Here is a 21,163-nt window from a genome sequence, read left to right on the forward strand (position 1 = left end):
CCCCCCCCCTTCCCCCCCCCCCCCCACCATGCCTGTTCCTGTTCTGCCGTACTGCTCTTTTTGCCATGTGAGCTGCTGCCTGCCCCTGGCTGGTTCTTCTAAGATTTAGCTGTGGCTTTTTTCCCCTTGGTGACTGGGGAGAGGGCAAGGGGGAAGGAACCTCATGTCATATTTGAATAAATATGGTAGGTTGCTTAAGACAATTACAGCATTGTTGAAGGGATGAAGATGAAACAGAGTCCTAGATTGAATTGAAGTGGTCAGCTTCAGTAGTGCTTCATCTACTGTCCTTTTTCCTTTGAATGTATAATGACTACTTGAATTTTTATTTTGAACAAAATGAGAACTTGAAATGGCTTTGTTCAGGTGGTCATTTGTTTCTATTTTTTTAAAGACACTTTAGTTCGTACCATACAATTTATGGTTTCGTATTTATTACAAATCTTGGGTAATGTGAGTTTTTCGCTATGGATATATATTTTTTTATTAAAAGACGATAAGGTTTCTGCTTATAAATCATTAGACTAATTAGTGTTCTGGTTGAGCATCTTTAAAATAAATTGTACTGAGATCAAATTTCAACATTAAGTTTGATCCCACAGGCATCAAGTCATTGCTTAATCTAATCGGACACTTTTATCCCCTAGTGTTTTAAACTACAGTGAGAAGGTCATGAAGCAGTAATTTAAAACTGACAGAATGAAAAGCATTCAAATGACTAAATTTTTCAGATGCTTTAAACATCAGTTCTCTTGGTGTAACCTTTGTGGCAACTTTAGGAGTCACAGTCCTCAGGAAACAGTACAAACGTTATACTGATGATCATTTTAACATGTATTCTAAAGAACAAGTTTGGCCATCAGCTGAGTAAGATGTCGTTAAACTATAAAGACGCATGGGATGTGAATAAATGCTTATTTAAATGGGTACTCTATTGTCTTAAAACTGACTCTTCCACAAAGAGGATGACAGAAACAAAGAATCTTTCCACAGATGGGTTGTGGCCAGCAGCCTAAACCACAGATGCTCAACCCTCAGCCCACAGACCAGATCTAGCCTGCAGCATGGTGTTATTTGGCCTTCAGGGTTCCCCATAGGTCTGGAAATGTGGTGCTAGGGGAGTGGTGATACTGCATCCCTGCTGCCAAATTTCTAGATCTTTGGGGGTCCCGGGGCCCAATCTTGACATGAAGGGGTGGTGCTGCTAGGGCTCAAGCCATTCTTCTTCTGGTCCATGGGACCAAAAAATTCAGCACTACTCTTCTAACCCACTTACTTTGTTGGCAATTTCCATTTCTGGTTTTCTTTTATTGTAGCTGGGTCTACACAAGATACTAGCTGAACAGTCGTTGCTGCACAGTTGTTTAATACTTGTATAAACAAGTACTAAATGACTGTGCAGTAACCAGAGTTACTGCACAGTAGTGTTGCCAGGTGACTTTTTCGTGATGCTGATTGTGCAGTAGCTCATTACTACTGTGCAATAGCGTCACGTCACGCTTCCTGCCATGTGATGCTACCTCACAGTAGTGACAAGCTACTGCACAATCAGCATCTCGTGTAGATGTAGCCAATCTTTCCTCTTTTGATACTGCTGTAAGGTTTGACTTGATTATTTTGAATGTGCGGTTTCCTCACAAGAGCTTTTAATTTTTGTTAATCTTGATTAACTTTTGGGAAAATTTTAATAATATTCTTAAAAGTATAGCTATACTGATAGAAGTATCCTATATAAGATCAACTACCATCTTGAAACAGGTTAACCATCACATCTGGACAGATTTCTGCACAGTATTTCTGCAGCCTACACCTTGCTGGTGGTGTGCATCAGCTTGCCCTGCCCACCTGCTCCTGTTTGCGTTCTTCAAAACCAGAAGTGTGCTGGTGATCCACCACAAGGTCATCCCTAGTGGCGTCTCAAGCACACTGGAGACTGCAGACCCAAAAATGCCTACAGAGGGATGAAGCGTGCTGGGACACGTTGCCACCATGCTGCAGAAAATCATTGTGCCTTCACCCTCCCTCTCCCCACCCCCAATAATCTTGCTATACTAGATGGCTGGTGCATGGCACCATTTATTCCTAAAGCTTCCAAAGCTAGTATTTTACGTAAGTTTCATTTTGATGTACCGGTTCATATGGATTAATCAAATGCCTTTTTGCAAAGGAATTGACAGTTTGGTGGAAATGTGTTTTGAACTACTGGATTTTCTTACACATTTTTTCTTATAACAAGTTTTACAGTTTCCTAGTATCCAGCATTCCAGTTGGAAGGTCAATATACTCTTAAGGGTATGCTGTAATTTTTTTCCCGATGTATAGGCCAATGAGATGCTATATAATTTTCTTATAAATATAGTGTGTCTGTTGAAACTTAGCTGGTCATACAGTTATATAATATGTGCTTTTATTTATAAGCATTGCAAATATGGACCTAAATCTGTACATAGTTTTGGCACAACTCTAACTTCTACAAGTGGGCTTACTGATGATCAAGTATTTGCAAAATAAAAATTCTGAACGCCAACTGATCAGATTATTATTCAGCATGCTGGTTTCAACTGCTGAAATTTGCTTTTCCTTATAAAGGCTTCTGCTGCTTAATTTGATGTTCATCCATAGATGCACTGCTACAGTGAGAAGGCCATCTTTAATTTGTTTATAGTTTCTTTGTGTAGGGGTATTGTAATATGACTTGAACTGCTGAAATCTGGTAGTAAGCTGTACCCATGTTCGCTGGCTGAATAATAATTTTTAATTCGGGTGTATGCTAACACCTTTTTTGTCAAATATCAGCAAAAACTGTTTTCTTAAAGTTAAGCCTACTTGGATTTTTCTTTATTTTTAATTATAGGAATTTAATATGGAAAAAAGGTCACTATATTAAAGAAGTCTTAGGGTTTTCTGTCAGTTAATCGTCAGATTTTAATGTGCGCTAACAGAAGCAAAAGGATTTTTAAAGAGGTGCAATTGCACTTACATGATTTTATTTTTAAATACATGCAGTTATATACAACACATGTACCATCATTAGTTTCTCCTGTCTGTATATCTATTTTACTTTCTGCTTCTTCAGAATGTAATAATCTACAGTGCTCTTTCAATCTCTGTTTCTGAACCTGTCTTTGATTTACATCTAGGAAAAAGAATAGTTCCAAGTCCATTTAACATGTTCACTGTTCCAGCAGTAGTTTTAATATGTAAAACAGAATAATTCTTCTTCTGCAATAATTTCTATTTCATTTGTATTCTAGAAATTTTTCTCTCCTACATAATAAACATAGTGAATGTTGTCTAGAGGATTTCTTTGCAGGAGGAGGAGGAAGAAACGACACTTTTTCACACTCAAAAGTAACACAAGTTTTAAATTAATCTCCCTCAATTGTCTTTAGGTGTAACAGCTGAAATTATGTACTCAAAGGGTTAAGTCGGCATGAAAGAATTCATTTCCACTTTAATGACCTAGCCTTGCTGGGTTAGGACGATGGGGAACATGCTTCTGACTTGTACTCCTATTGCCAATTAACACCTCCTATAACAGGTTGCCTCAGCTAGTCATTGAAGCAGAGGCAGTAGAAATAGTTTACATGCAGCTTGTTTTTCACACTAGTTGTTTAATACTCACAAAATTAAAGTATTAAAAAGGTTCTTTCTTACCTTGCTGGGAAAGAAATAAACATTATAGTGAGTATGTGTGCTTATCCTTGTCTAGTGTTTTGTATTTTAAGTGGTACCAATTTTAAGAATTGGTGGTGATGGTTGCATCAGATTTTATATTTTTGTATTAAAATTAAGGGGTTCAATAAAGAGAATTTGTTCTACATCAGTATTTTAGCTCATTGCATTTTTTCCACAGCTGCCCCTGTTTGTGAAATCCAGTTTCTTTGTTGAGAGAGCTAGGCTGGTAGACTTTTTCTTTTAAATAAAAAGCCTTTGTTCAGTTAGTGTGACAACAGAGCAGTATTTAAGTTTGATTTAAACAATAGGAAGTGTCGCAATTTGTGAAATATTTCACTTTCACAGTTGCTATCATAATTAATCTTGAATCCACTTTTGTACTTATTTAAATATATGTAAAATAAATAGTACAAATGAAGAGCAGTGCTCTAAAATGACACTTTAGTTCACATTTAATCAGCAGGTATTTTAATAACACAATAAAATTGGCTAAATAATTGATACCAGTTCACACTAAGATAAGGTGGAGTAATATACCTAAAAGTGTTAACAAATTTGCTAAAAGGCCTGAGTAGATAACACTTTAAGGCGTTAGTTTCTATGCTGTTATAATGGCAAATGCCTTTAACACTTAGTCAACAAGGGCTGCCCAAGTAAAAGTCACAGTTTATACAGGATCGTGTTTTAACCCTCTGAAAGAAAAACATTATCTCTTGTATAATTTAACCTTGGAATTCAGTTCGTGAACAGATGATTAGAATATATGATCTTTGCTCCTTAGAACATTATTGAAAGGATGATAATTTTATTTCACTAAAATAAATGACAAAACAAATGCTTCTTTATGGTGTGCAATTTAAATATAAACCTGACGTTGCTAATAACTGGTGCCTTTTTATTTCTGGGGTGGGGGAAAGAAGAAGAAACCAGGTCATGCTTCTGTGTGAGATGACTGGCCTGCAGGCAGGTCATTCTCTGACTAACACTTAAGATGATTTAGAAGTAGAAGCTTCTAGTCCCATTTTTTTTCCGGAGAGTTTGAGATTAGGGTTGTGAGGAGAGTGATGCTTTGCTTTCCATATGTATTGGCTGTTAATTTTTAGAACAGAGTTCTTCATTGTGGTCTCATAATTGTATTTCCTTGTTAATATATAAAGGAATGAATTAAAGGATTACTCAAATTTTATTTTGCAGTGTCTTAATTCCATTCATCCTTCAGTTCTCTAATGAATTAATAAAAATAAGAAAAGGCAAGTTTTTTTTAATGTGAAGTTAAATAAATTTATTGTAGGGTGTTGGTGACAAAAAGGGGGCTTGGCAACCCACAAACAAGGAAACAAAGCAAAAAGTAGTAGCTCCCTCTAGACCCCCTTCTTTCCCCAGTTCATCTTTAATTTGTACTGGAGATGTAACTGCTACAGTTGTATTTATAATACACAAGTACATTTTCCCCTTTATAAAAGCTACCAGGCAGTGAGGTTTTCCATTGGTAGGCAACTTGTTTCAAATATGAAGCTTAACCTTTACATCCTGTCTGCTCCCTTATACATTATAAAAAGGGTAGGTTGGCTTATTTGGAAACCTGCAGTGGGGTGGGTCAAAGCACAGGATTTAAATTTGTACTGTAGTTCCATCTACTTGAGTGAATATGCTAGTGTAATGGTCATATCTCTAAATTGAAGAAAGGGAACAGTGTTGCATCAGATTCCAGTTGTGAAGCATTCATTTAAAAATAGAGTTCTGTATAAAGTTAAAACTTAACAGGAAAGTATAAAATAATGGAATCCCTGTTTCCCTATAAAAGGAAAATGCACGCCCCTATTTGTTTTCTATGCAGTGCATCTTTTAAGGAAAAGCACTAAATAAACTGAAATTTGCATTAAATACAATGACATGATACTAACGCTTCTGTATAAACTGGCCGCCTTATATGAGGCTTGGGGAAGGATGACTTTTAGCATATCAGAGCAGATGTTAAGTATATTGTTTGAAGTTTATTTTAAACAAATCTTCAGAAGGGATGGATGTTTTAGTCTGCAAATTAAGTAAAAACATTTCACAGGCGACTAATAGCAGGGGTACGGGGGGATACGTACCCCCCCCGAGATTGGCCCCCGACTTGGCACCGCTCAGCAGCTTGTTGGGGAGTGGGGGAGACAGACACTAAACTGCAGCACAGAAGTATAGGAGTGGATATGGGGCTTTTGGCCAGCCCCTGGCCGCACCCACAAATTGTGCCCCCCCAGACTCAGGATGCACCAGTCACTTTATTCAAAAAATGTGGTGGGGGTATGTGGCAATTTAAAGAACTGCTATTGTAATTTATAGAAATAAAAATGGGCAGCTGAGATAAGTGTGGAAGTCTTCACAAAAAGAACCCCTGTTAATTGGGAGCAAAATAAAATGGGAGACTGATTTAAAAATATCAAGAGGGGAAACTGAGTCAGAAAGAGGTAAGACAGGACTTCATAGAGTGAGGAAGAGTAGTTTGTAATCCTCTGGTATCTTACTTGTTTAAGACAAGTAAAATGGTATCATTATGTGGCTGTTTTCAGAAGTCATGAAGTTGGAAAGGTGAATTAGTTGGAAAGGAAAGACTTAGTACCCAACTCATTAGACTTCCTTTGCACTTTGAATAAGTACTCATTCAGCTGTCAGAAAGGTGATACTTGCAGTTGCTATACCATAATCTTGACTTCCCTTAATGCAGTAGTTGAATAAGTAATTAATTTTAAAAAAGTCATGCCTAGTAGACAGAGGAATGATGTGCTGTAAACAGTGTGGTTTTAAGCATAAATGATGCAAGACCCAGTGATATAATTAAAAACACTAGTGGATGGAAGGCAAGTGGATGTTGTACATGCTTATGCCTTAGTGGAGCATTTATATATTCTCATTAATTTCTTTTCCCAAAATTAATCCATATTAGATTAATCTGAACATTGTTGGCTGGTTGAAGACCTTCAGATATGTAATAGTAACGTGTGGTGATTCTGTCATATAATGCACCGCAGGAATTAGTGTTAGGTCTGTTCTTACTGTCTTTTAATGATTCAGAAAAGGGAATAAAATTCATATTAGTATAATTAACAAAATTCTAAACTGTGAGGACTTGTGAACACCACTGATAACAAAACTAATGCAAAGCAACTTAGAGATTGAAACCAAAGTAGAAAATAATGTGATTTTAATGTTAGGGCACATACAAAGAGTGAAAGAGGTACTACATAGAATTATACCAATAAGTCTCTTACAATATTTAAAGATTTTAGTGCGCAGCAAGTTAGACATGAGTTTTTGCAATGAAATATAATGGCAAAAAAAGCCAAAACAGACTTGCACTACATTCATGGGGACCTCCTATGACAGAGCAAGGCTGTAGAAGTCCTTTACTATGCAGTTCTGCTGTAATCACACTAAACTGGAGAGTTGTCATTGAAGAGCAATGAAGACATTAAAAGGGTGGCAGGCTAAATTCCCCTCTTTCCATCCGGTTTAGGAAAGCATCCATGTTTGAGATGGTACCTAAACATGTGCTTAATTGCCTTGGGAATCTGGGCATTCCTAGGGAAGTACGGTCAGAAATGTACTGTCTGGCTATGGAGTAACTAAGTGAGTACATAAGTCTGCATATATTTTTTTTTGAAAGAATGTCATTTAGGTGTGTTCATGGACTCTTTAGGATAGTCTTAGAGTAAGGTAGGGAAGGTGTCATTAAGGAACTAATAGGATGTCATTGAGATATGGCAAACTATACCTCAGATCTATCTAAGAAGTTTTCCTTGAAGCAAGATTTCTTAAGGTGTGTATAGTACCTTAGGGTCTATGTCAGAGGGACTGGGAAAATAGAGATGATGTTCAAGTGATAAAGTAAGAGAACCAGGGGGCTTTGGCAGGGATGACATTTAGTTTTGTTTTGTTCACATTGTGCTGTGTTTATTCACATGATGCCACATGAATCTCTTCCCCTCAGAATCACCCTTCCAAAGTTGGGGTGTCTCTCAAGGGGGTGGACTGATTTTTTTTTTTTTTTTTTTCCTTTTCTTCACTGGAAGAAAAGAAAGGGCAGTAGGCAGCGATGAGAGTACAACGTCTTCTCACTTCACAGTAGCTGGCATTTTTCTATGACCTTGTAAGTCCCAAGTGGCATAGTCTAATGTTAACCCTCTCGCAGCCTGAGCATGATAGTTTGTGCCTAAAGGGGTAAATGAGCTGCTGCGTGCAGTCTGTAGTATCTTGATGAGGCTTGTGGGTGGCAACAGTGCTTTATTGTTTACAGGAGCTTATGTAAAGAACTATTTACAGTAAAGAAATAGCAGTCCTGCTATTGCCCTAGCAAGGGGCCTACTCTTATGTCAGGTAGATTAAGTCCTTCTGGAAACAGGTCTCATACAGATATTCAATTTCTCTTGGGAAAGGCACTGTTCTCCCAGGAGAAGCCACGAGCATACAGATGTTGAGAATTTTTCTCTCAGGATAAAAATGGCTGCTCCAGGAGAAAAATAACCTAGGAACAACTTTGGTTAAATCACTCCCAGGAGAGTTTCTCCTGGGACAGAGAATGTCTGTACATGCCATGGCTTCTCAGGAGAGAAAACAGTCCTCTAGTCTCTCCTTCTTCCCCACACCTCCCAGAGAGACGGTGTGTTGCATGTTGGACTCTGGTGCTCAGGAACATACTCTTTGGAAAAATCTTTTTTTCCCCCCCTACATTCTGCTTTCCAAAAAAAGGTGCATTTCTAATTTGGATGTGTCTGATATGTGAAAAAACGTAGTATTGGGAGAAAAACAACTCTAGATTGATAGCAGAAACACTGAAGGTCTATTAGCAAATCATAAATCTAAGGACAGTAGTTTAAACTATGTGAGTTGAGAATCCTCACCTACAGACTACGAAGAGGAAAAGAGTTGGAAGTTTGAGGTGAAGGAAGAGCAAATTTAAATTGAAAGGATATGGTCAACAGTATCAAAAGCAGTCTGGAAGATGAGGGAGTTTGAGAGCTTTAGGAGAGAGTTGTAGTTGGCTAATTTACTGGAAAGGTGGGAGAAATGAAGCAGCAGCATATTAATGTGTCCTGGAGAAAGTCACCAGAATTAGACTATTTTGCCAAAAAAGTGTAGTTTTTTGTGTTATGTATGTACCACGCTATGGCTGGGGAGGGTGTGGGGGAGAGAAAAAAAGCATGTTTGTGTGCATGATAAAAGTAGACAAATACTTATCCAAATGTAAAGAAACAGTGGTGTAAATGCTTGTCATCACCTACTTCACTTTATATCTAGTAAATTGGTTAATGGGTCTTGTTTGGATTTATCTGGGAGTCTGTTGTTCCAAATTCTTCTCCATTGCATAGAAGATCAGGAGTTACTTTTACCTCTCTAGTATTTCTTAGATTTCATAAACATTAGGGCTGGAAGGGACCTCGGAAGATCGAGTCCAGCCCCCCGCCCAAAGGGCAGGAAGTCAGCTGGGGTCATAGGATCCCAGTAAGATAAGCATCCAATTTACTCTTGAAGGTGTTCAATGTAGGTGCTTGAACCACCTCCGATGGCAGGCTGTTCCAGACCTTGGGGGCTCGGACAGTAAAGACATACTTCCTTATGTCCAGCCTGAAATGGTCTTGCAGTAGTTTATGACCGTTCAACCTCGTCATTCCTTGGGGAGCTCTGGTGAACAAATGTTCCCCCAGATACTGGTGGTCATCCCTGATAAATTTATAGGTGGCCATCAGATCACCCCTGAGCCTGTGCTTTTCCAGGCTAAAGAGCCCATGGCTCTCAGCCTCTCATCATAAGGTCTGTTTTCCTGACCTCTGATCATGCGCGTGGCTCTTCTGTGGACTCTCTCAAGCTTCTCCACATCCTTTTTGCTGTGAATGCATTGCAGACCCTGCATATATGAAGTAGTGTGAACATAATGTTGCTTGGCTGGTGGATGGGATAGATTGAGGTATGATTATTTAGAGAAGGACATTTTGTCCCTTACTTCCCAAGAACAGTATAGTTTTACCTTTTAAACTTCTTGCTCTGCTTTTTTTTTCCTGTTTCAGCAGTATACAATACTGCCTCAGCTAATAATTCACACCTGGGACAATTGTGCTAATTTTCAAATAACTATTCATAAGGCAAAGAGCAAAGTATTTTGTTCACAGCTTTTTCACCTAGGGATTGGAGGTCCATTTTTCTCTCACTGTACCAGTGTATCTGCAAAGTGCTCCTGTAGCCCTTTATCTGCAAGTCTTCTTTAGTTGAAAATCACCGAAGCAAAAGGGAAATTGCTGTTTGTGTTGGTGCCAGTTAATCATGCTAGCCCAGCAGCATTTACATTCACACCACTGTAAGAAATGCACAGTTAATTGGAGAACTGGCCATAGTTTACAGCTGAGGAAGGTTAGCTTAGCTGCAAGACTTAACTCTGACTAATAGAAACTTATCTGACTCGTAGCCTAACAGGTGTGTGCTCTGCAGTATTGGTTATTTTATTTGACTGATTCTGTCTAGCTAATTTAGATAATTGAGCATTGATTTTGACTAGATAGGCTAGATAATTTCCACTGGATGATGATTGGTTTGTGTGGATAACTGTTATATGGAAATGATATTTCATTGTAAATTCTGCAACCCACGGATTCACTGCATATAGCAGCATGTTTATGCACACATTATTCTTAAAGTTTTACACTAGTTTGCAAAATACAACAGAAATAATTGAAAAATGGGGCATAATAAATATGGAGGAAAAAATCCTTAATTCATTCTCTTTCATAGGGGCCACCTACGGATGCTCCTGCGGTGGATACAGCAGAACAGGTTTATATCTCTTCCCTCGCACTGCTGAAAGTAAGTAATTGTACACATTTATTGTAAATGGCACTGTGGCTACAACAGGGCATTACATCTGTGATCATCCAAAAAGTGAAGTTGTTTAAGGTCAGTGGAGCTGACTCCTTAGTTTTTTTTTTTTTTTACGAGATTGTTTTTTTAATTAAATTTATTTTTCAGTCTTATTTAAGTACTTCGCTTATTTAAATGGTTTATGATTTTTTGTATTTATAATTCTTAGAACATTTACAGTGCATTATATTTTCAAATCACATTATGAGCTGTCAACTAACGAAAAAAATAAAACTAAGACTTGCAGTAGAAGCAAAAAAAAAAATTCCCAGGCAAACCTACATCTATGTTATAACTTTGGTCTCATTTCCAGATGTTGAAACATGGTCGTGCTGGTGTCCCCATGGAAGTTATGGGTCTGATGCTTGGAGAATTTGTTGATGATTATACTGTGAGAGTAATTGATGTGTTTGCTATGCCACAGTCAGGAACGGTGAGCCTTTACAGTAAGAATTAGAAAGGAAATGTTATTTAATGTGGCAAAAACTGTTATGAGTGGAACAGCCCCCCATCCCCCCCCCATTTTCTTCCATTATCCCTAATAAGATATGAGAAAATACTAATTAGACATCTGGGTTATACCCATCTTTGCTTACCTAAAGTTTATGACTAGATAATGTTAAACCACTTCATAGTCTTTTCAACAAATTTATGGCATGTGCATGGTGTTTAGGAGAGACTAACTCAGGGGTGGGTAATTATTTCGGGCAGAGGGCCGCTTACTGAGTTTTGCAAAGCCATCGAGGGCCGCATGACAGGCAGCCAGGGGCAGATGAGTATTAATATTTCTAAATTTTTTAGGGGCCCCGTGGGCCAGATAGAATGGCCTGGCGGGCTGTGTTTTGCCCACTCCTGGACTAACTGGATCTTCTATAGGGATAGAAACACAGTGTACAGAACTCATAGATCATTGACATCAGCACCTTTGTATATGAAACTGTAGCACTGGGAGAATTATTATGGTCTAATTATGAACCCTAGAAAGGAGGAGTTTGATGGAAATGATGTCATGCCCTTGACTGTATTATTACCACTGAAACTGTGAATTTGAATCTACTGTTTGTGGCAGAGTTTATACTCCAATAGAATTATTTTTAGATGATATTTTTATAATATTGAAGGGTGAATGTTTTAAAACACTGTCTGGCAAAATTTCAGAGCTGTGGGCTAGAATGAGAACAGCCTTGGGCTCGGGCCTGAGGTGAACCAGCGTTCTGACCTGGCCACCACTGCTGCTTTTCCTGCCACCATCTTTCCTTACCCTCCATCTGCCACCATGGTGCAACTCCCTGCATTTGGCCCTGGTGTGGGTACAGGTGAAGCCCCATGGCACCAAAGCTTGCTGGCTCTGTGGGCTGGATCCAGCCTGCAAACCATATGTTGCTGAATTCATTTTAAAATACTCAGTTTTTAAAAAAATGAATTTAATGATAAAAGAAAGGAATATCTTTTGAGGGTGATGACCAGAAGTTAGGATTTGGAATTTATAGTGGCTCTGTGTAGTTCAAGTGAAATATTGCTTTTAAGAGGATAGTAACTGTTAAGATCAGATGTTACTGAACTATTAGATTTTTTCCCTCTTTTCTTCAGTTTATTCTGTACATTTGCCAACATGGTGAGTGTGGTCAGTTTCACTGGGGGTTTTTTGATGATGGAACCCTTTCCTGGGTTTTGCAAGTGGATATTTATCCATAACAGCAACAGTGGAGCTCAAATTGACCTGGCAGGAAACAGGTCAGTTTGTACAGAACAAAAAAAACAGAAGAGAAACAATCATGAGTGTTGCTGTACATGCTGGCTGGTGTTGGTAACCTAAAAAAATATTCTGAACAGATGATCAGAAAATTTGTAGCATTTTTAGAGGAGCTGTAGAAATAGATGTATTTATAAACTCATAATTCTATTTAAAGATGGCCTATTAAAATAGTCTTGCTTAAAAATCAGATAATTTCAAAAGTAGTTTGTTTCCCCTTAAAAGTAATAAAGAATAGTAAAAAAAAAAAAAAAAAGTCTTTATTAGTGAGGCTGTTAAATCACTTTGTGTTGGATTTTTTTCTTTGAAAGCAGTAAGATGTTTTTGGTATGCATGTTTATATCTTGAAATAATTTATATGTGAATTCATTAATATTGTCTGTCTTTCCAAATCAGGGAGTCAGTGTAGAGGCAGTTGATCCAGTATTTCAAGCCAAAATGTTGGATATGCTGAAACAGACAGGAAGGTAAGTAACTGTTTTAAAGCAACATCTGAAGTTAGTGATGCTTTGTGCATTATTCCTCCTCCTTCCTTCAAGTCCTGTTATCCAATGGGATGTTATCACTGCTGAAACGGATGTAATTGACCTAGAGTTGTGACGAATAAGTATTTATTGCAGCCCGTGTCATGTCTTCCCTTGAAGTGCAGGAGACAGACTTCATATGCAGATCAGTGGAATATGCTTCCATCCCTGATTATCATATAATAGTCTGGGGTTGGAATGTTGCTCTACTTGAAAAAGGAAGCTGCTACAGAATGGTGTTTTATAAGAAACAGTGTTACTGGTTGTATTTGTAAAATTATAAAAACATCATAGCTTTATTTACAAGCCTGTGGTTGCTCTTTGTAGGTAAAAGAAAGGAAAAAAAACTTGATAAAAGGTGTCCTAGTGTTTAAGCAAATTTTTGTTATTTAACTCTGTACCTCTCAACAGTTGTCATCTGCTTGCACAAATTCTTTTACTGTGGAAAAAACTTCAAAATTAATGTTAGCAAAAGGCTCAGCAGCTGAACAGAACAGTGCAAATTGCTTTTTGACTGAGTTCCTAGTTCTACTGCTGGTTTAATTGATATTTAATCCTTTCCCACCGTTGGTTCCCGTCGTCCATGTCTGAAATGGACTTTCTGCCGTGAAAATTCAACTCTTGACGCCAAGGAGTTAAAGAGTAGATATTTACTCAAGTGCTGAAAGGGTAAAAACTGGTTCAGGGAAGGTGTGGTAACAGGGTGAAAAACTGAAAGCATGATCTACCACTGCTAATGTGCATCCCTTAATGATAGCACTCCTTTGTCTCACTTATTCATGTCCATGTTTTTACCATACTATGGTAAGTAATTTAAATATTTCTAATGGTGCTTGTTTCACACCTATGTGTTTCATCTTTTGTCCTAATTTATACCCTGTTTCTTCAGTGTTTCTTCTCATAGCCTATGTTTCTGTTGCTAGTACTGTTAGGAGTCTCAGAATGCTGTCTTTGTTTCAGGCCAGAGATGGTTGTTGGTTGGTATCATAGTCACCCTGGCTTCGGCTGTTGGCTGTCTGGTGTGGATATCAATACTCAACAGAGCTTTGAAGCCCTATCAGAAAGAGCAGTAGCTGTGGTGGTGGATCCTATCCAGAGTGTAAAAGGAAAGGTACAGTCAGTTTTGGGTTTTTTTATTTACTAAAAAAAGATTTGAAGTTGAAACACAGTGAAATGCATAGTAGGTCTTAAATTTTGGGCACATATTTAACAAAACTGTTTATAATTTTCCCAGGATATAAATGAACTGAAATCTGCTCTCCTTGAATGAGCCATATTATATTGAGCTATCTTATATATTTGCAATAATCAGTTCTCACTCTCATTTGCTATTCAACACCCATTCAACCAGTTGAGCTTTTTCTAGCTAAACAGACTAACATATGTATATGCTGTGTACTAGATCATTTAAGATATTAAATTTTGGGTGTGTTGCTAAACCTTCTTAATAGCAAATTGGGAAGAGTCCAGTTCCTTGCACAAGTAATGATGTATTTTGTAGGCATTGAACATGATGGTTTCTGATGTTATCTGCATTCCAGATCTTAGACAATAAAAAGTTTGCCAAAGTCCTGGTCTAAACCATTCACATTTTTGAGTAAGGGTGGCAGATGAATGATTAAGTATGTTAAATGATTATGAAAAGAGATTAACTTGCAAAGCATATTGGGTTATAGTTGTCCTTTGTTGAAATCTCTTTTGTTCTTGTTTAGTTCTCTTTTTATTTCTTTCTAGCCCCATATGCCATTTTCCTATTTCCTGCCTCATGACAGCAGGGAGCAGCTCTATTATCACCTTCACAGAGCTGTCTGCAAATGTGAGAGGCAATTCGATTTTGCTCAACCACAGGGAGAGTGGATTAGAAAAAACTACAGAACGTACAGAAATTGGCTAGGTGGTTACTGCTTTAAAATACTGCTGAGGTGTTTTGTTTGAGCATGCACTTCCATTGTACTGTAGAATAATTATTAAAATAAATCATAATATATATGTATGCCATTAATATAATTTTATAAATGCTACTTAAGACAAACTAATATTTATAAAAACTTATCTGAAAGGCAGTAGTTTACTTATGGCAGATTATATTAATCCTCCAACTAAGGCAAATGTTTCCATAATTTCAAAATGTTCATCTATTAAAATATTATAGTTGAACTTTCTGATATCACATTATTCTGGCAGATCAGATTTCCTAATTTGTTCTCCTTATTCTGGCTTCATTTACCAAAGCAAAAATTGTCTCTATAGTATTATTAAAAAAACAGAACAAGCAATTTAGCAGTACATTTCGGTACTCTAGAAGCTAGTAAACCAGAATTAAATTGATTGAAATGTCTATAAATACCTGATTGTGTAACTGATGTATGGAAAGGGGGAGTGAAGTATTTTTTTTAAAAGTTTTCTGGTAACATACTTACTAATGCCTTCTTTTGTTTTTTTTATCTGATGAAAATAAGGAAAGACTGCTTTTTATTGAGTCTATAGTAAATACAATCTGGATTGTATTACTACTGCATTTTAAATTACATATGTATCTATATTAAAATAATTGGTAAAAGTCTAGTGTTATCTTGAGAATAGATTACACTCATCCTGCTGGACTTGTTAGTACCAAGTATATGATTTACCTCTTTTTTTTACCTATGCTTGTGAATATCCTCTTTGGGGAACAACTAACCTTTGACTTTTTCTGCTTGCTTTTTCTATTCTTTAATAGGAGGAGATTCATAAAGTCTGCAGTTTTTTGTTGAACATAAACATTTGTTTTGATCATAACTTTTCTCCTGACATTGTCAGCTTCTATGATTTTTTTGTTTTTTCTTTATTACAAATCTTGCAATGTGTTCTCGTTCTTGTTGTTTCTTCCCTTAAAGCTCCAGCTCCTGGAGTCAAATGACCAAATGAAAATCCCTACTTTCATATTTTTTAAAAATGAGTAAATTTCCTGATTGCAGCAAAACAGCTCAAAAAGTACACCTTTGAAACATGACACTGGAAGTAAATAAAGGGAATCCCACAGTTACTTGTGATTTGCCACTTCTGATTTTTGGGGGCCTGACTCATAATTCTGTATGTTTTATGCATTAATTAAAAGGATACTCTAAGAAAGGGAAATGCTTTACAACTTGTTTTCTGGTCTGTACTAGATGCATTGCCAGTCTAGTTAGTACAGTGGACCAGCAAGTGCTGCTCACATGGTGTTGCCTTTTACTGACAAAACTGCACTACCTTATTTCTCCCTCTCCCACCCCCATCACAGCAAAATAAGCTATACTGGCAAAAGCACAGTTTTGCTGGTGTAACAGCCGCTACACCAGGGGGGCTTTTGCTGGCACAGCTATGTCAGTCGGAGATCACACCTCCTTGTATCTCTTACCAACAAAGCTATGCTGGCAAAAGATTGTGGTGTATACCTGGCCTGAGAGAGCTCCGAAAGCTGAAATGTGGTTTCCCTATTTTAATACAAGGTACATGTTGACTAAGATTAAAGTAATTACAAATAACACAATGACTAATATTTTAACTAATCTGTCTTTAAACCTTTGTGTAGATGGGGCAAGCTGGTTGAAGTGAATCTTAAACGGGAGCCCTGGTTCACCTTGATGAGCTACCCTATTAAAATACAGCCTGTCCTATGTACACTTATATTTTAAAACGTTAGCTAATGTTCTTAAAGAAACAGGTGATCCAAATCTAGATTTACCTTTTGTAGTACCAGACAGCTGGCCTAATTAAGGCATTTATCTCACTGCCAAGTTAAGCATGAGAATGCATACAAGGCGCAGCAGTTGAAGGCAGACATTTTTCCAAGAGTTGATACAGCACTTAAAACTAAAGAAAATCATTGTGCGTTGGGTGTCTTGGAAGTAGCAAATAGTTATACTTATGAGTATGACTTAAATGGGTCAATTCATAGTGTTTCCAAGGAGTAGTAGAGTACACTTGATGTGATTCTTCAGTGTGGAAGTTAGTCCTGAGAAACCAACCAAAGTCTTGTTAGTTTTACTCAGCTTCTGTTTGGAAAACAAAAAGTATGATGATGCCATTAAGCTATTTTGTTTGCAGCCATAAAAGCTAGGCACTTAGATCTAGATCCTAGTCCATCCATTGGACATCTGTGTGCACTTTGGTGCTTAAATGTGATTCTATTCCACTCTGTTCAGGGCCCTGAAAGTATATTAATGCATATCCTGTGTAACATATCATCTGATACTTGAGACCTGAGTCAAATTCAGAAAGGAGGGCCCAACAACCTTTTTTGTATCCATAGTTTTTCAGGGTGGAAAAGGTCAGTTAAGTTCAGTTACATATCTAAGAGGTAGACTAGAATCTGGCCCTTAGTATTTTGAAATGGATATTTCAGTTCCACAGAACTTGATGGCATGGGTCTCCACTTCAACTAAAGAAAGTTTTCTCACTAGTGAGATATAGTGCTGACCTCTTTTTGCCTCACTGTGGCCTCTCCAGCTCATCGATATTATCCCTAGGTACAGTGGACCAATTTTATAGGTCAGTAAGTAACAATCTAAATCTTTTTATTCATATTCTTAACTATGTGCTAACATTTCGTATGTATAGGTTAATGGTATCCCAACTGTCCATAAAACTGTAACTCCCATCAATTACAAGGGTATCATAATAATATCAGCAACAAGAATGAAACTTGGGTTGATTAGTTATCATTACTACAATCCAGAGAATAAAAGAAAAATAAGTTTGATTTTACTTGTATTGTAGGAATTAAATTACTTTAAAACTAAATTTATTCCAGTTAGTCAGGAACTTGACTAGGTTGTAGAAGACAGTGATTCTAATTCCAGTTCTTGTTATTAATTTGCATGCTGAACTTTATCACATAACCTCTCATGTTTGTATCAATTCAGTAATGTATACATACCTTTGAAACCATGATGTCAGTGTCTAGTATATTGTGATAAATTATTTTAGTAAGGCTCTCTCAAAATAACTTCTGGAAAATATTTGTAATCATGTAGCAAAAACAACTTGGGTAATCTATATGTATTTTCAGGAGGGTTGATTTTTCTTTGTTTTTGTATATTTGATTCTGTTTGCTAATCTTGTGACATGTCAGCAAACGTAAAGATATCATTGACCTTAAGCTCAGTCCACATTCTAAAATTATTTTAGGATAATTTTGGAAGGTACTGAAATTGTTATGTCTTTCTCATTAAGAGATCTAAGGAGCGATATTGCATTTGGTGTTAAAACAATGTTTTAGAGATCCTGGAAACTGCAGTTAGGATGTTAGCTTGAAAATTAAAATGAATTTTCTGAAAACTCTTCATTCAAGCAGTTTCTCTCCAAAGAAACTCTGAATTGCTTATTTCTGTCATGGTTTATGGTTTTGTGTCCTACCTGTGAAAGTGGTCAGATACAGTCTGTTGGTTTGTTTTTTTTTAAGCAGAGTGTTAAGAAATGGGCTTTCTTTTGTAGTCCCCATTATAATAGCCCCTAGAGGTGTCAGTCTAGACTCAGTGGCCAGTTGTGGTAGATACTAAGAAAACACAAGCCTTTTCTCTAAATTGAGAGTTGTTAAGTAAAACTTCTATTATAATCATATTGCAGATGAAAAACAGTGGAACAAGGAGATTAAGTGAAGAATGGGTCAGAGCTGGAAACCAAACCCAGATTTCCTGAGTCCCAATCCAGAGTTTTTAACCACAAGGTCAATATGAACATGCACCTAAGCCTGTGACAAAAAGTAGTGTTTAGGTTTCAGTTTAGGATGATAAACCAAACAGCAGCAACTTTAGGAAAACACTGGATCAAACATTATCATTTAGAATCTTGTTGGCTCGCTTCATCCTGTTTTTAATTCTTCCTGCACCAAGGAGTATAAGTATAGTTGAGATGATTTATTAAGGCATTACTTTAGTAAGGCACTAAAATTCTACGTAAGCATTGATAATATATCATCCTTGCAACCGCAGCTCCATCTGTCATGTGCTGAATGATCTCCCCCTCTTCGGTGGCAGTCTCTCCTTAAGGTACATTTCTTCTATGAAGCCTTGGAATTCTGATTCTCCTTCAGATACAAGTACCACTTCCAGATCTAGACTTCAGTCTGTCCTGCATGACTTACATTTTCTTTTATTTGTTTAGGTTTTAAACTCTGAGGAGGAGGGATTGTTATCTTTTGTACAGTCTTGAATATACATGTCCACTCTTAGCGTTGCTCTCTTCTGCTATATTCAAATTCCAAATGTTAAAAGATGATTTGCTTAATAAACTCTTTTGACAACAGAAAAGGATAACTGGATTGTGCTCAGAGACAGGTCTTTGTTGCAGATATTCATGGTCTGTAACCTAAATTTGGATTGCTTTGGAAGGAATTGAGAGGATTATCTGGTGATCAAAAGGTATCAAGCCAAGGCTAGTCAAACAGATATTGGCTACTCTCTTTAGTATGTTAGAACTTCGCTCATTAGCCTCAGCGTTCTCTTTTACTATATTTAAAACTTAAGTTAGTCTCCAACTTTTAGCCTTGCTTATGTTAGAATTTTCAAGTAGTTCCTGTAGCTGAGAACCGGGGTCTGTCCCTTTCTCCTTTTGTTTGTTTAGGTCATTCACACTGGCAAAGAAGAGAAGAGAATGAGTTTAAGCAGCCAGGGAAATATTATTAAAATCACAAAAAATGGGTGAAAGGACAGATGTAATATTTGAAACTTGTATTTGAATGTATTTAAAAAAAAATCATACTTTGCAGTACATTTTTGAATTGCCTGAAACCATCCAAAAAGTTTACTTTAAAAATAAGACAAATTTATGTTTTTATGAAAAACAGTTTGAAAATGAATCTGTCCTATGCTCTAGGTACCTTAGCTTGTCATTTAAAATATGATCTGGAAGTACTAATCCTGCAGTTAGAGAGAATAGCAATCAACTAGGCAAAATTAAAAATAAAACTAGTAATTCTAATAAATTGGATGCTGTGTAAGTGTCAAGGTTATTTGTTCTGAATTATTACACCAATACTATTAAACATGAAAATATTCTTCTTTTATTTTTCAACATATGCTATCAATTGTTCTGTGCCAAGACCATTTATTCCTTTTGCAACATTTATTATTAATATTTGACATGCTAAAATTTCTGTAGTCTGATGTAAATGAAAAATTCTCAATTACTATGCATTGTAAGAGTTCTGAAGCAGACTTTATAATGCATCATTTTAGTAGAACCTATTCTATGATAGGATGGGAACCTTCTGTATATTTGTGCTGTACTTAGCACATTTTGGGTACCACAACAGAATTAATAATATTTTTGTTCTTTCCATTAAATTGTTGCAAAGAAAAGATTCAGTATTTTTAATAGAAATGGCATTGCTTTGAGGACATGTTTAAAGGGCCTAAATCATTTCCCACATGCAAAGTCATTGAAGTACTAATAGTCCTTTTTCCTCCAACCTGTATTAGAGAGTTCTTGGATATTTTTGGTACATGTATAGGCTGAGGGAAAATAGAAAGGTGGGGGGAATAAATAAAAAATTCAAGAAAACTTGACTCCTGTGCCTTTACTGCAGTTTTAGTGTGTGATTATTGAACACCCTGTAGTAAATCATCATAAGGACAAATTAGGCACGAGATTTTGGCTGCTTTTTGAATGTGACTCACTTCTACATTGTCAAATGATGAGAACTGAAATCTTAGAAATATGCTTCCCCAACATTGTTACACCAGTATGGCTCAACTCTGCCCCAGAGTGACCTCTCCTAGAAGTCATTCTTCATCCCCCCCAATCAACTGTTTACTGAATCTGGTGACACTGTCAACAAGAATGTCATTTGTGTTCGTGTTCTGCGATGTGGGCATCTGTCCTCTCAGAGCTTGAATGGGATTACAGGTTCTTTTAACAGATAGTCAAATAACTACCACGTATCTGGAAACAGAGCAACTCATAGTATTAACTGAAAGATGCATATGGCTCAGTGACCTAAAGATGAGGCATCCTTATCTGATGTCAGCAATTTCATTCTTGAACTCAGATTTTCAGAACAAGAAAATTGTTATTTTTATAGTGGCTTTGTTTTGATACAAGCAGGAAACTAATTACTGGTGAATGTAAGAGCATGGTCATCTTTTTTTTTTTGTTCCACTTTAGAATCACACTTTCTGTAGGAGAGCTACCATATTTACTCACATTATTCGTGCACCTTTCCCCAAAGAATTAGTCTTCTAAAATTGGGGTGCATGTCTTAAGCAGGGAAGCTTATTTTCTGCCCAGAATGGAAGCATGGAGATGCTGTAAAATAATTCCTGCCCCCTACAAGCAGCCACATGAATTGCAGTCA

At 36.9% G+C, this 21,163-nt stretch overlaps 1 protein-coding gene across 1 annotated transcript in view; it reads left to right on the forward strand.

Moving 5' to 3' along the window:
• The window catches only part of PSMD14 (proteasome 26S subunit, non-ATPase 14), a 91,198-nt gene that overhangs the window by 43,108 nt on the left and 26,927 nt on the right, over positions 1-21,163 (forward strand). Inside the window, exons 4-7 of the mRNA XM_019522702.1 lie at positions 10,444-10,515; positions 10,883-11,002; positions 12,719-12,789; positions 13,807-13,957. Coding sequence (XP_019378247.1) covers positions 10,444-10,515; positions 10,883-11,002; positions 12,719-12,789; positions 13,807-13,957 — 414 coding nt within the window. The remainder of the gene's footprint in view (positions 1-10,443; positions 10,516-10,882; positions 11,003-12,718; positions 12,790-13,806; positions 13,958-21,163) is intronic.

This window comes from Gavialis gangeticus, unplaced genomic scaffold (assembly GCF_001723915.1).
Source record: "Gavialis gangeticus isolate Ggan-Ray unplaced genomic scaffold, GavGan_comp1, whole genome shotgun sequence".
NCBI classification, from domain to species: domain Eukaryota; kingdom Metazoa; phylum Chordata; order Crocodylia; family Gavialidae; genus Gavialis; species Gavialis gangeticus.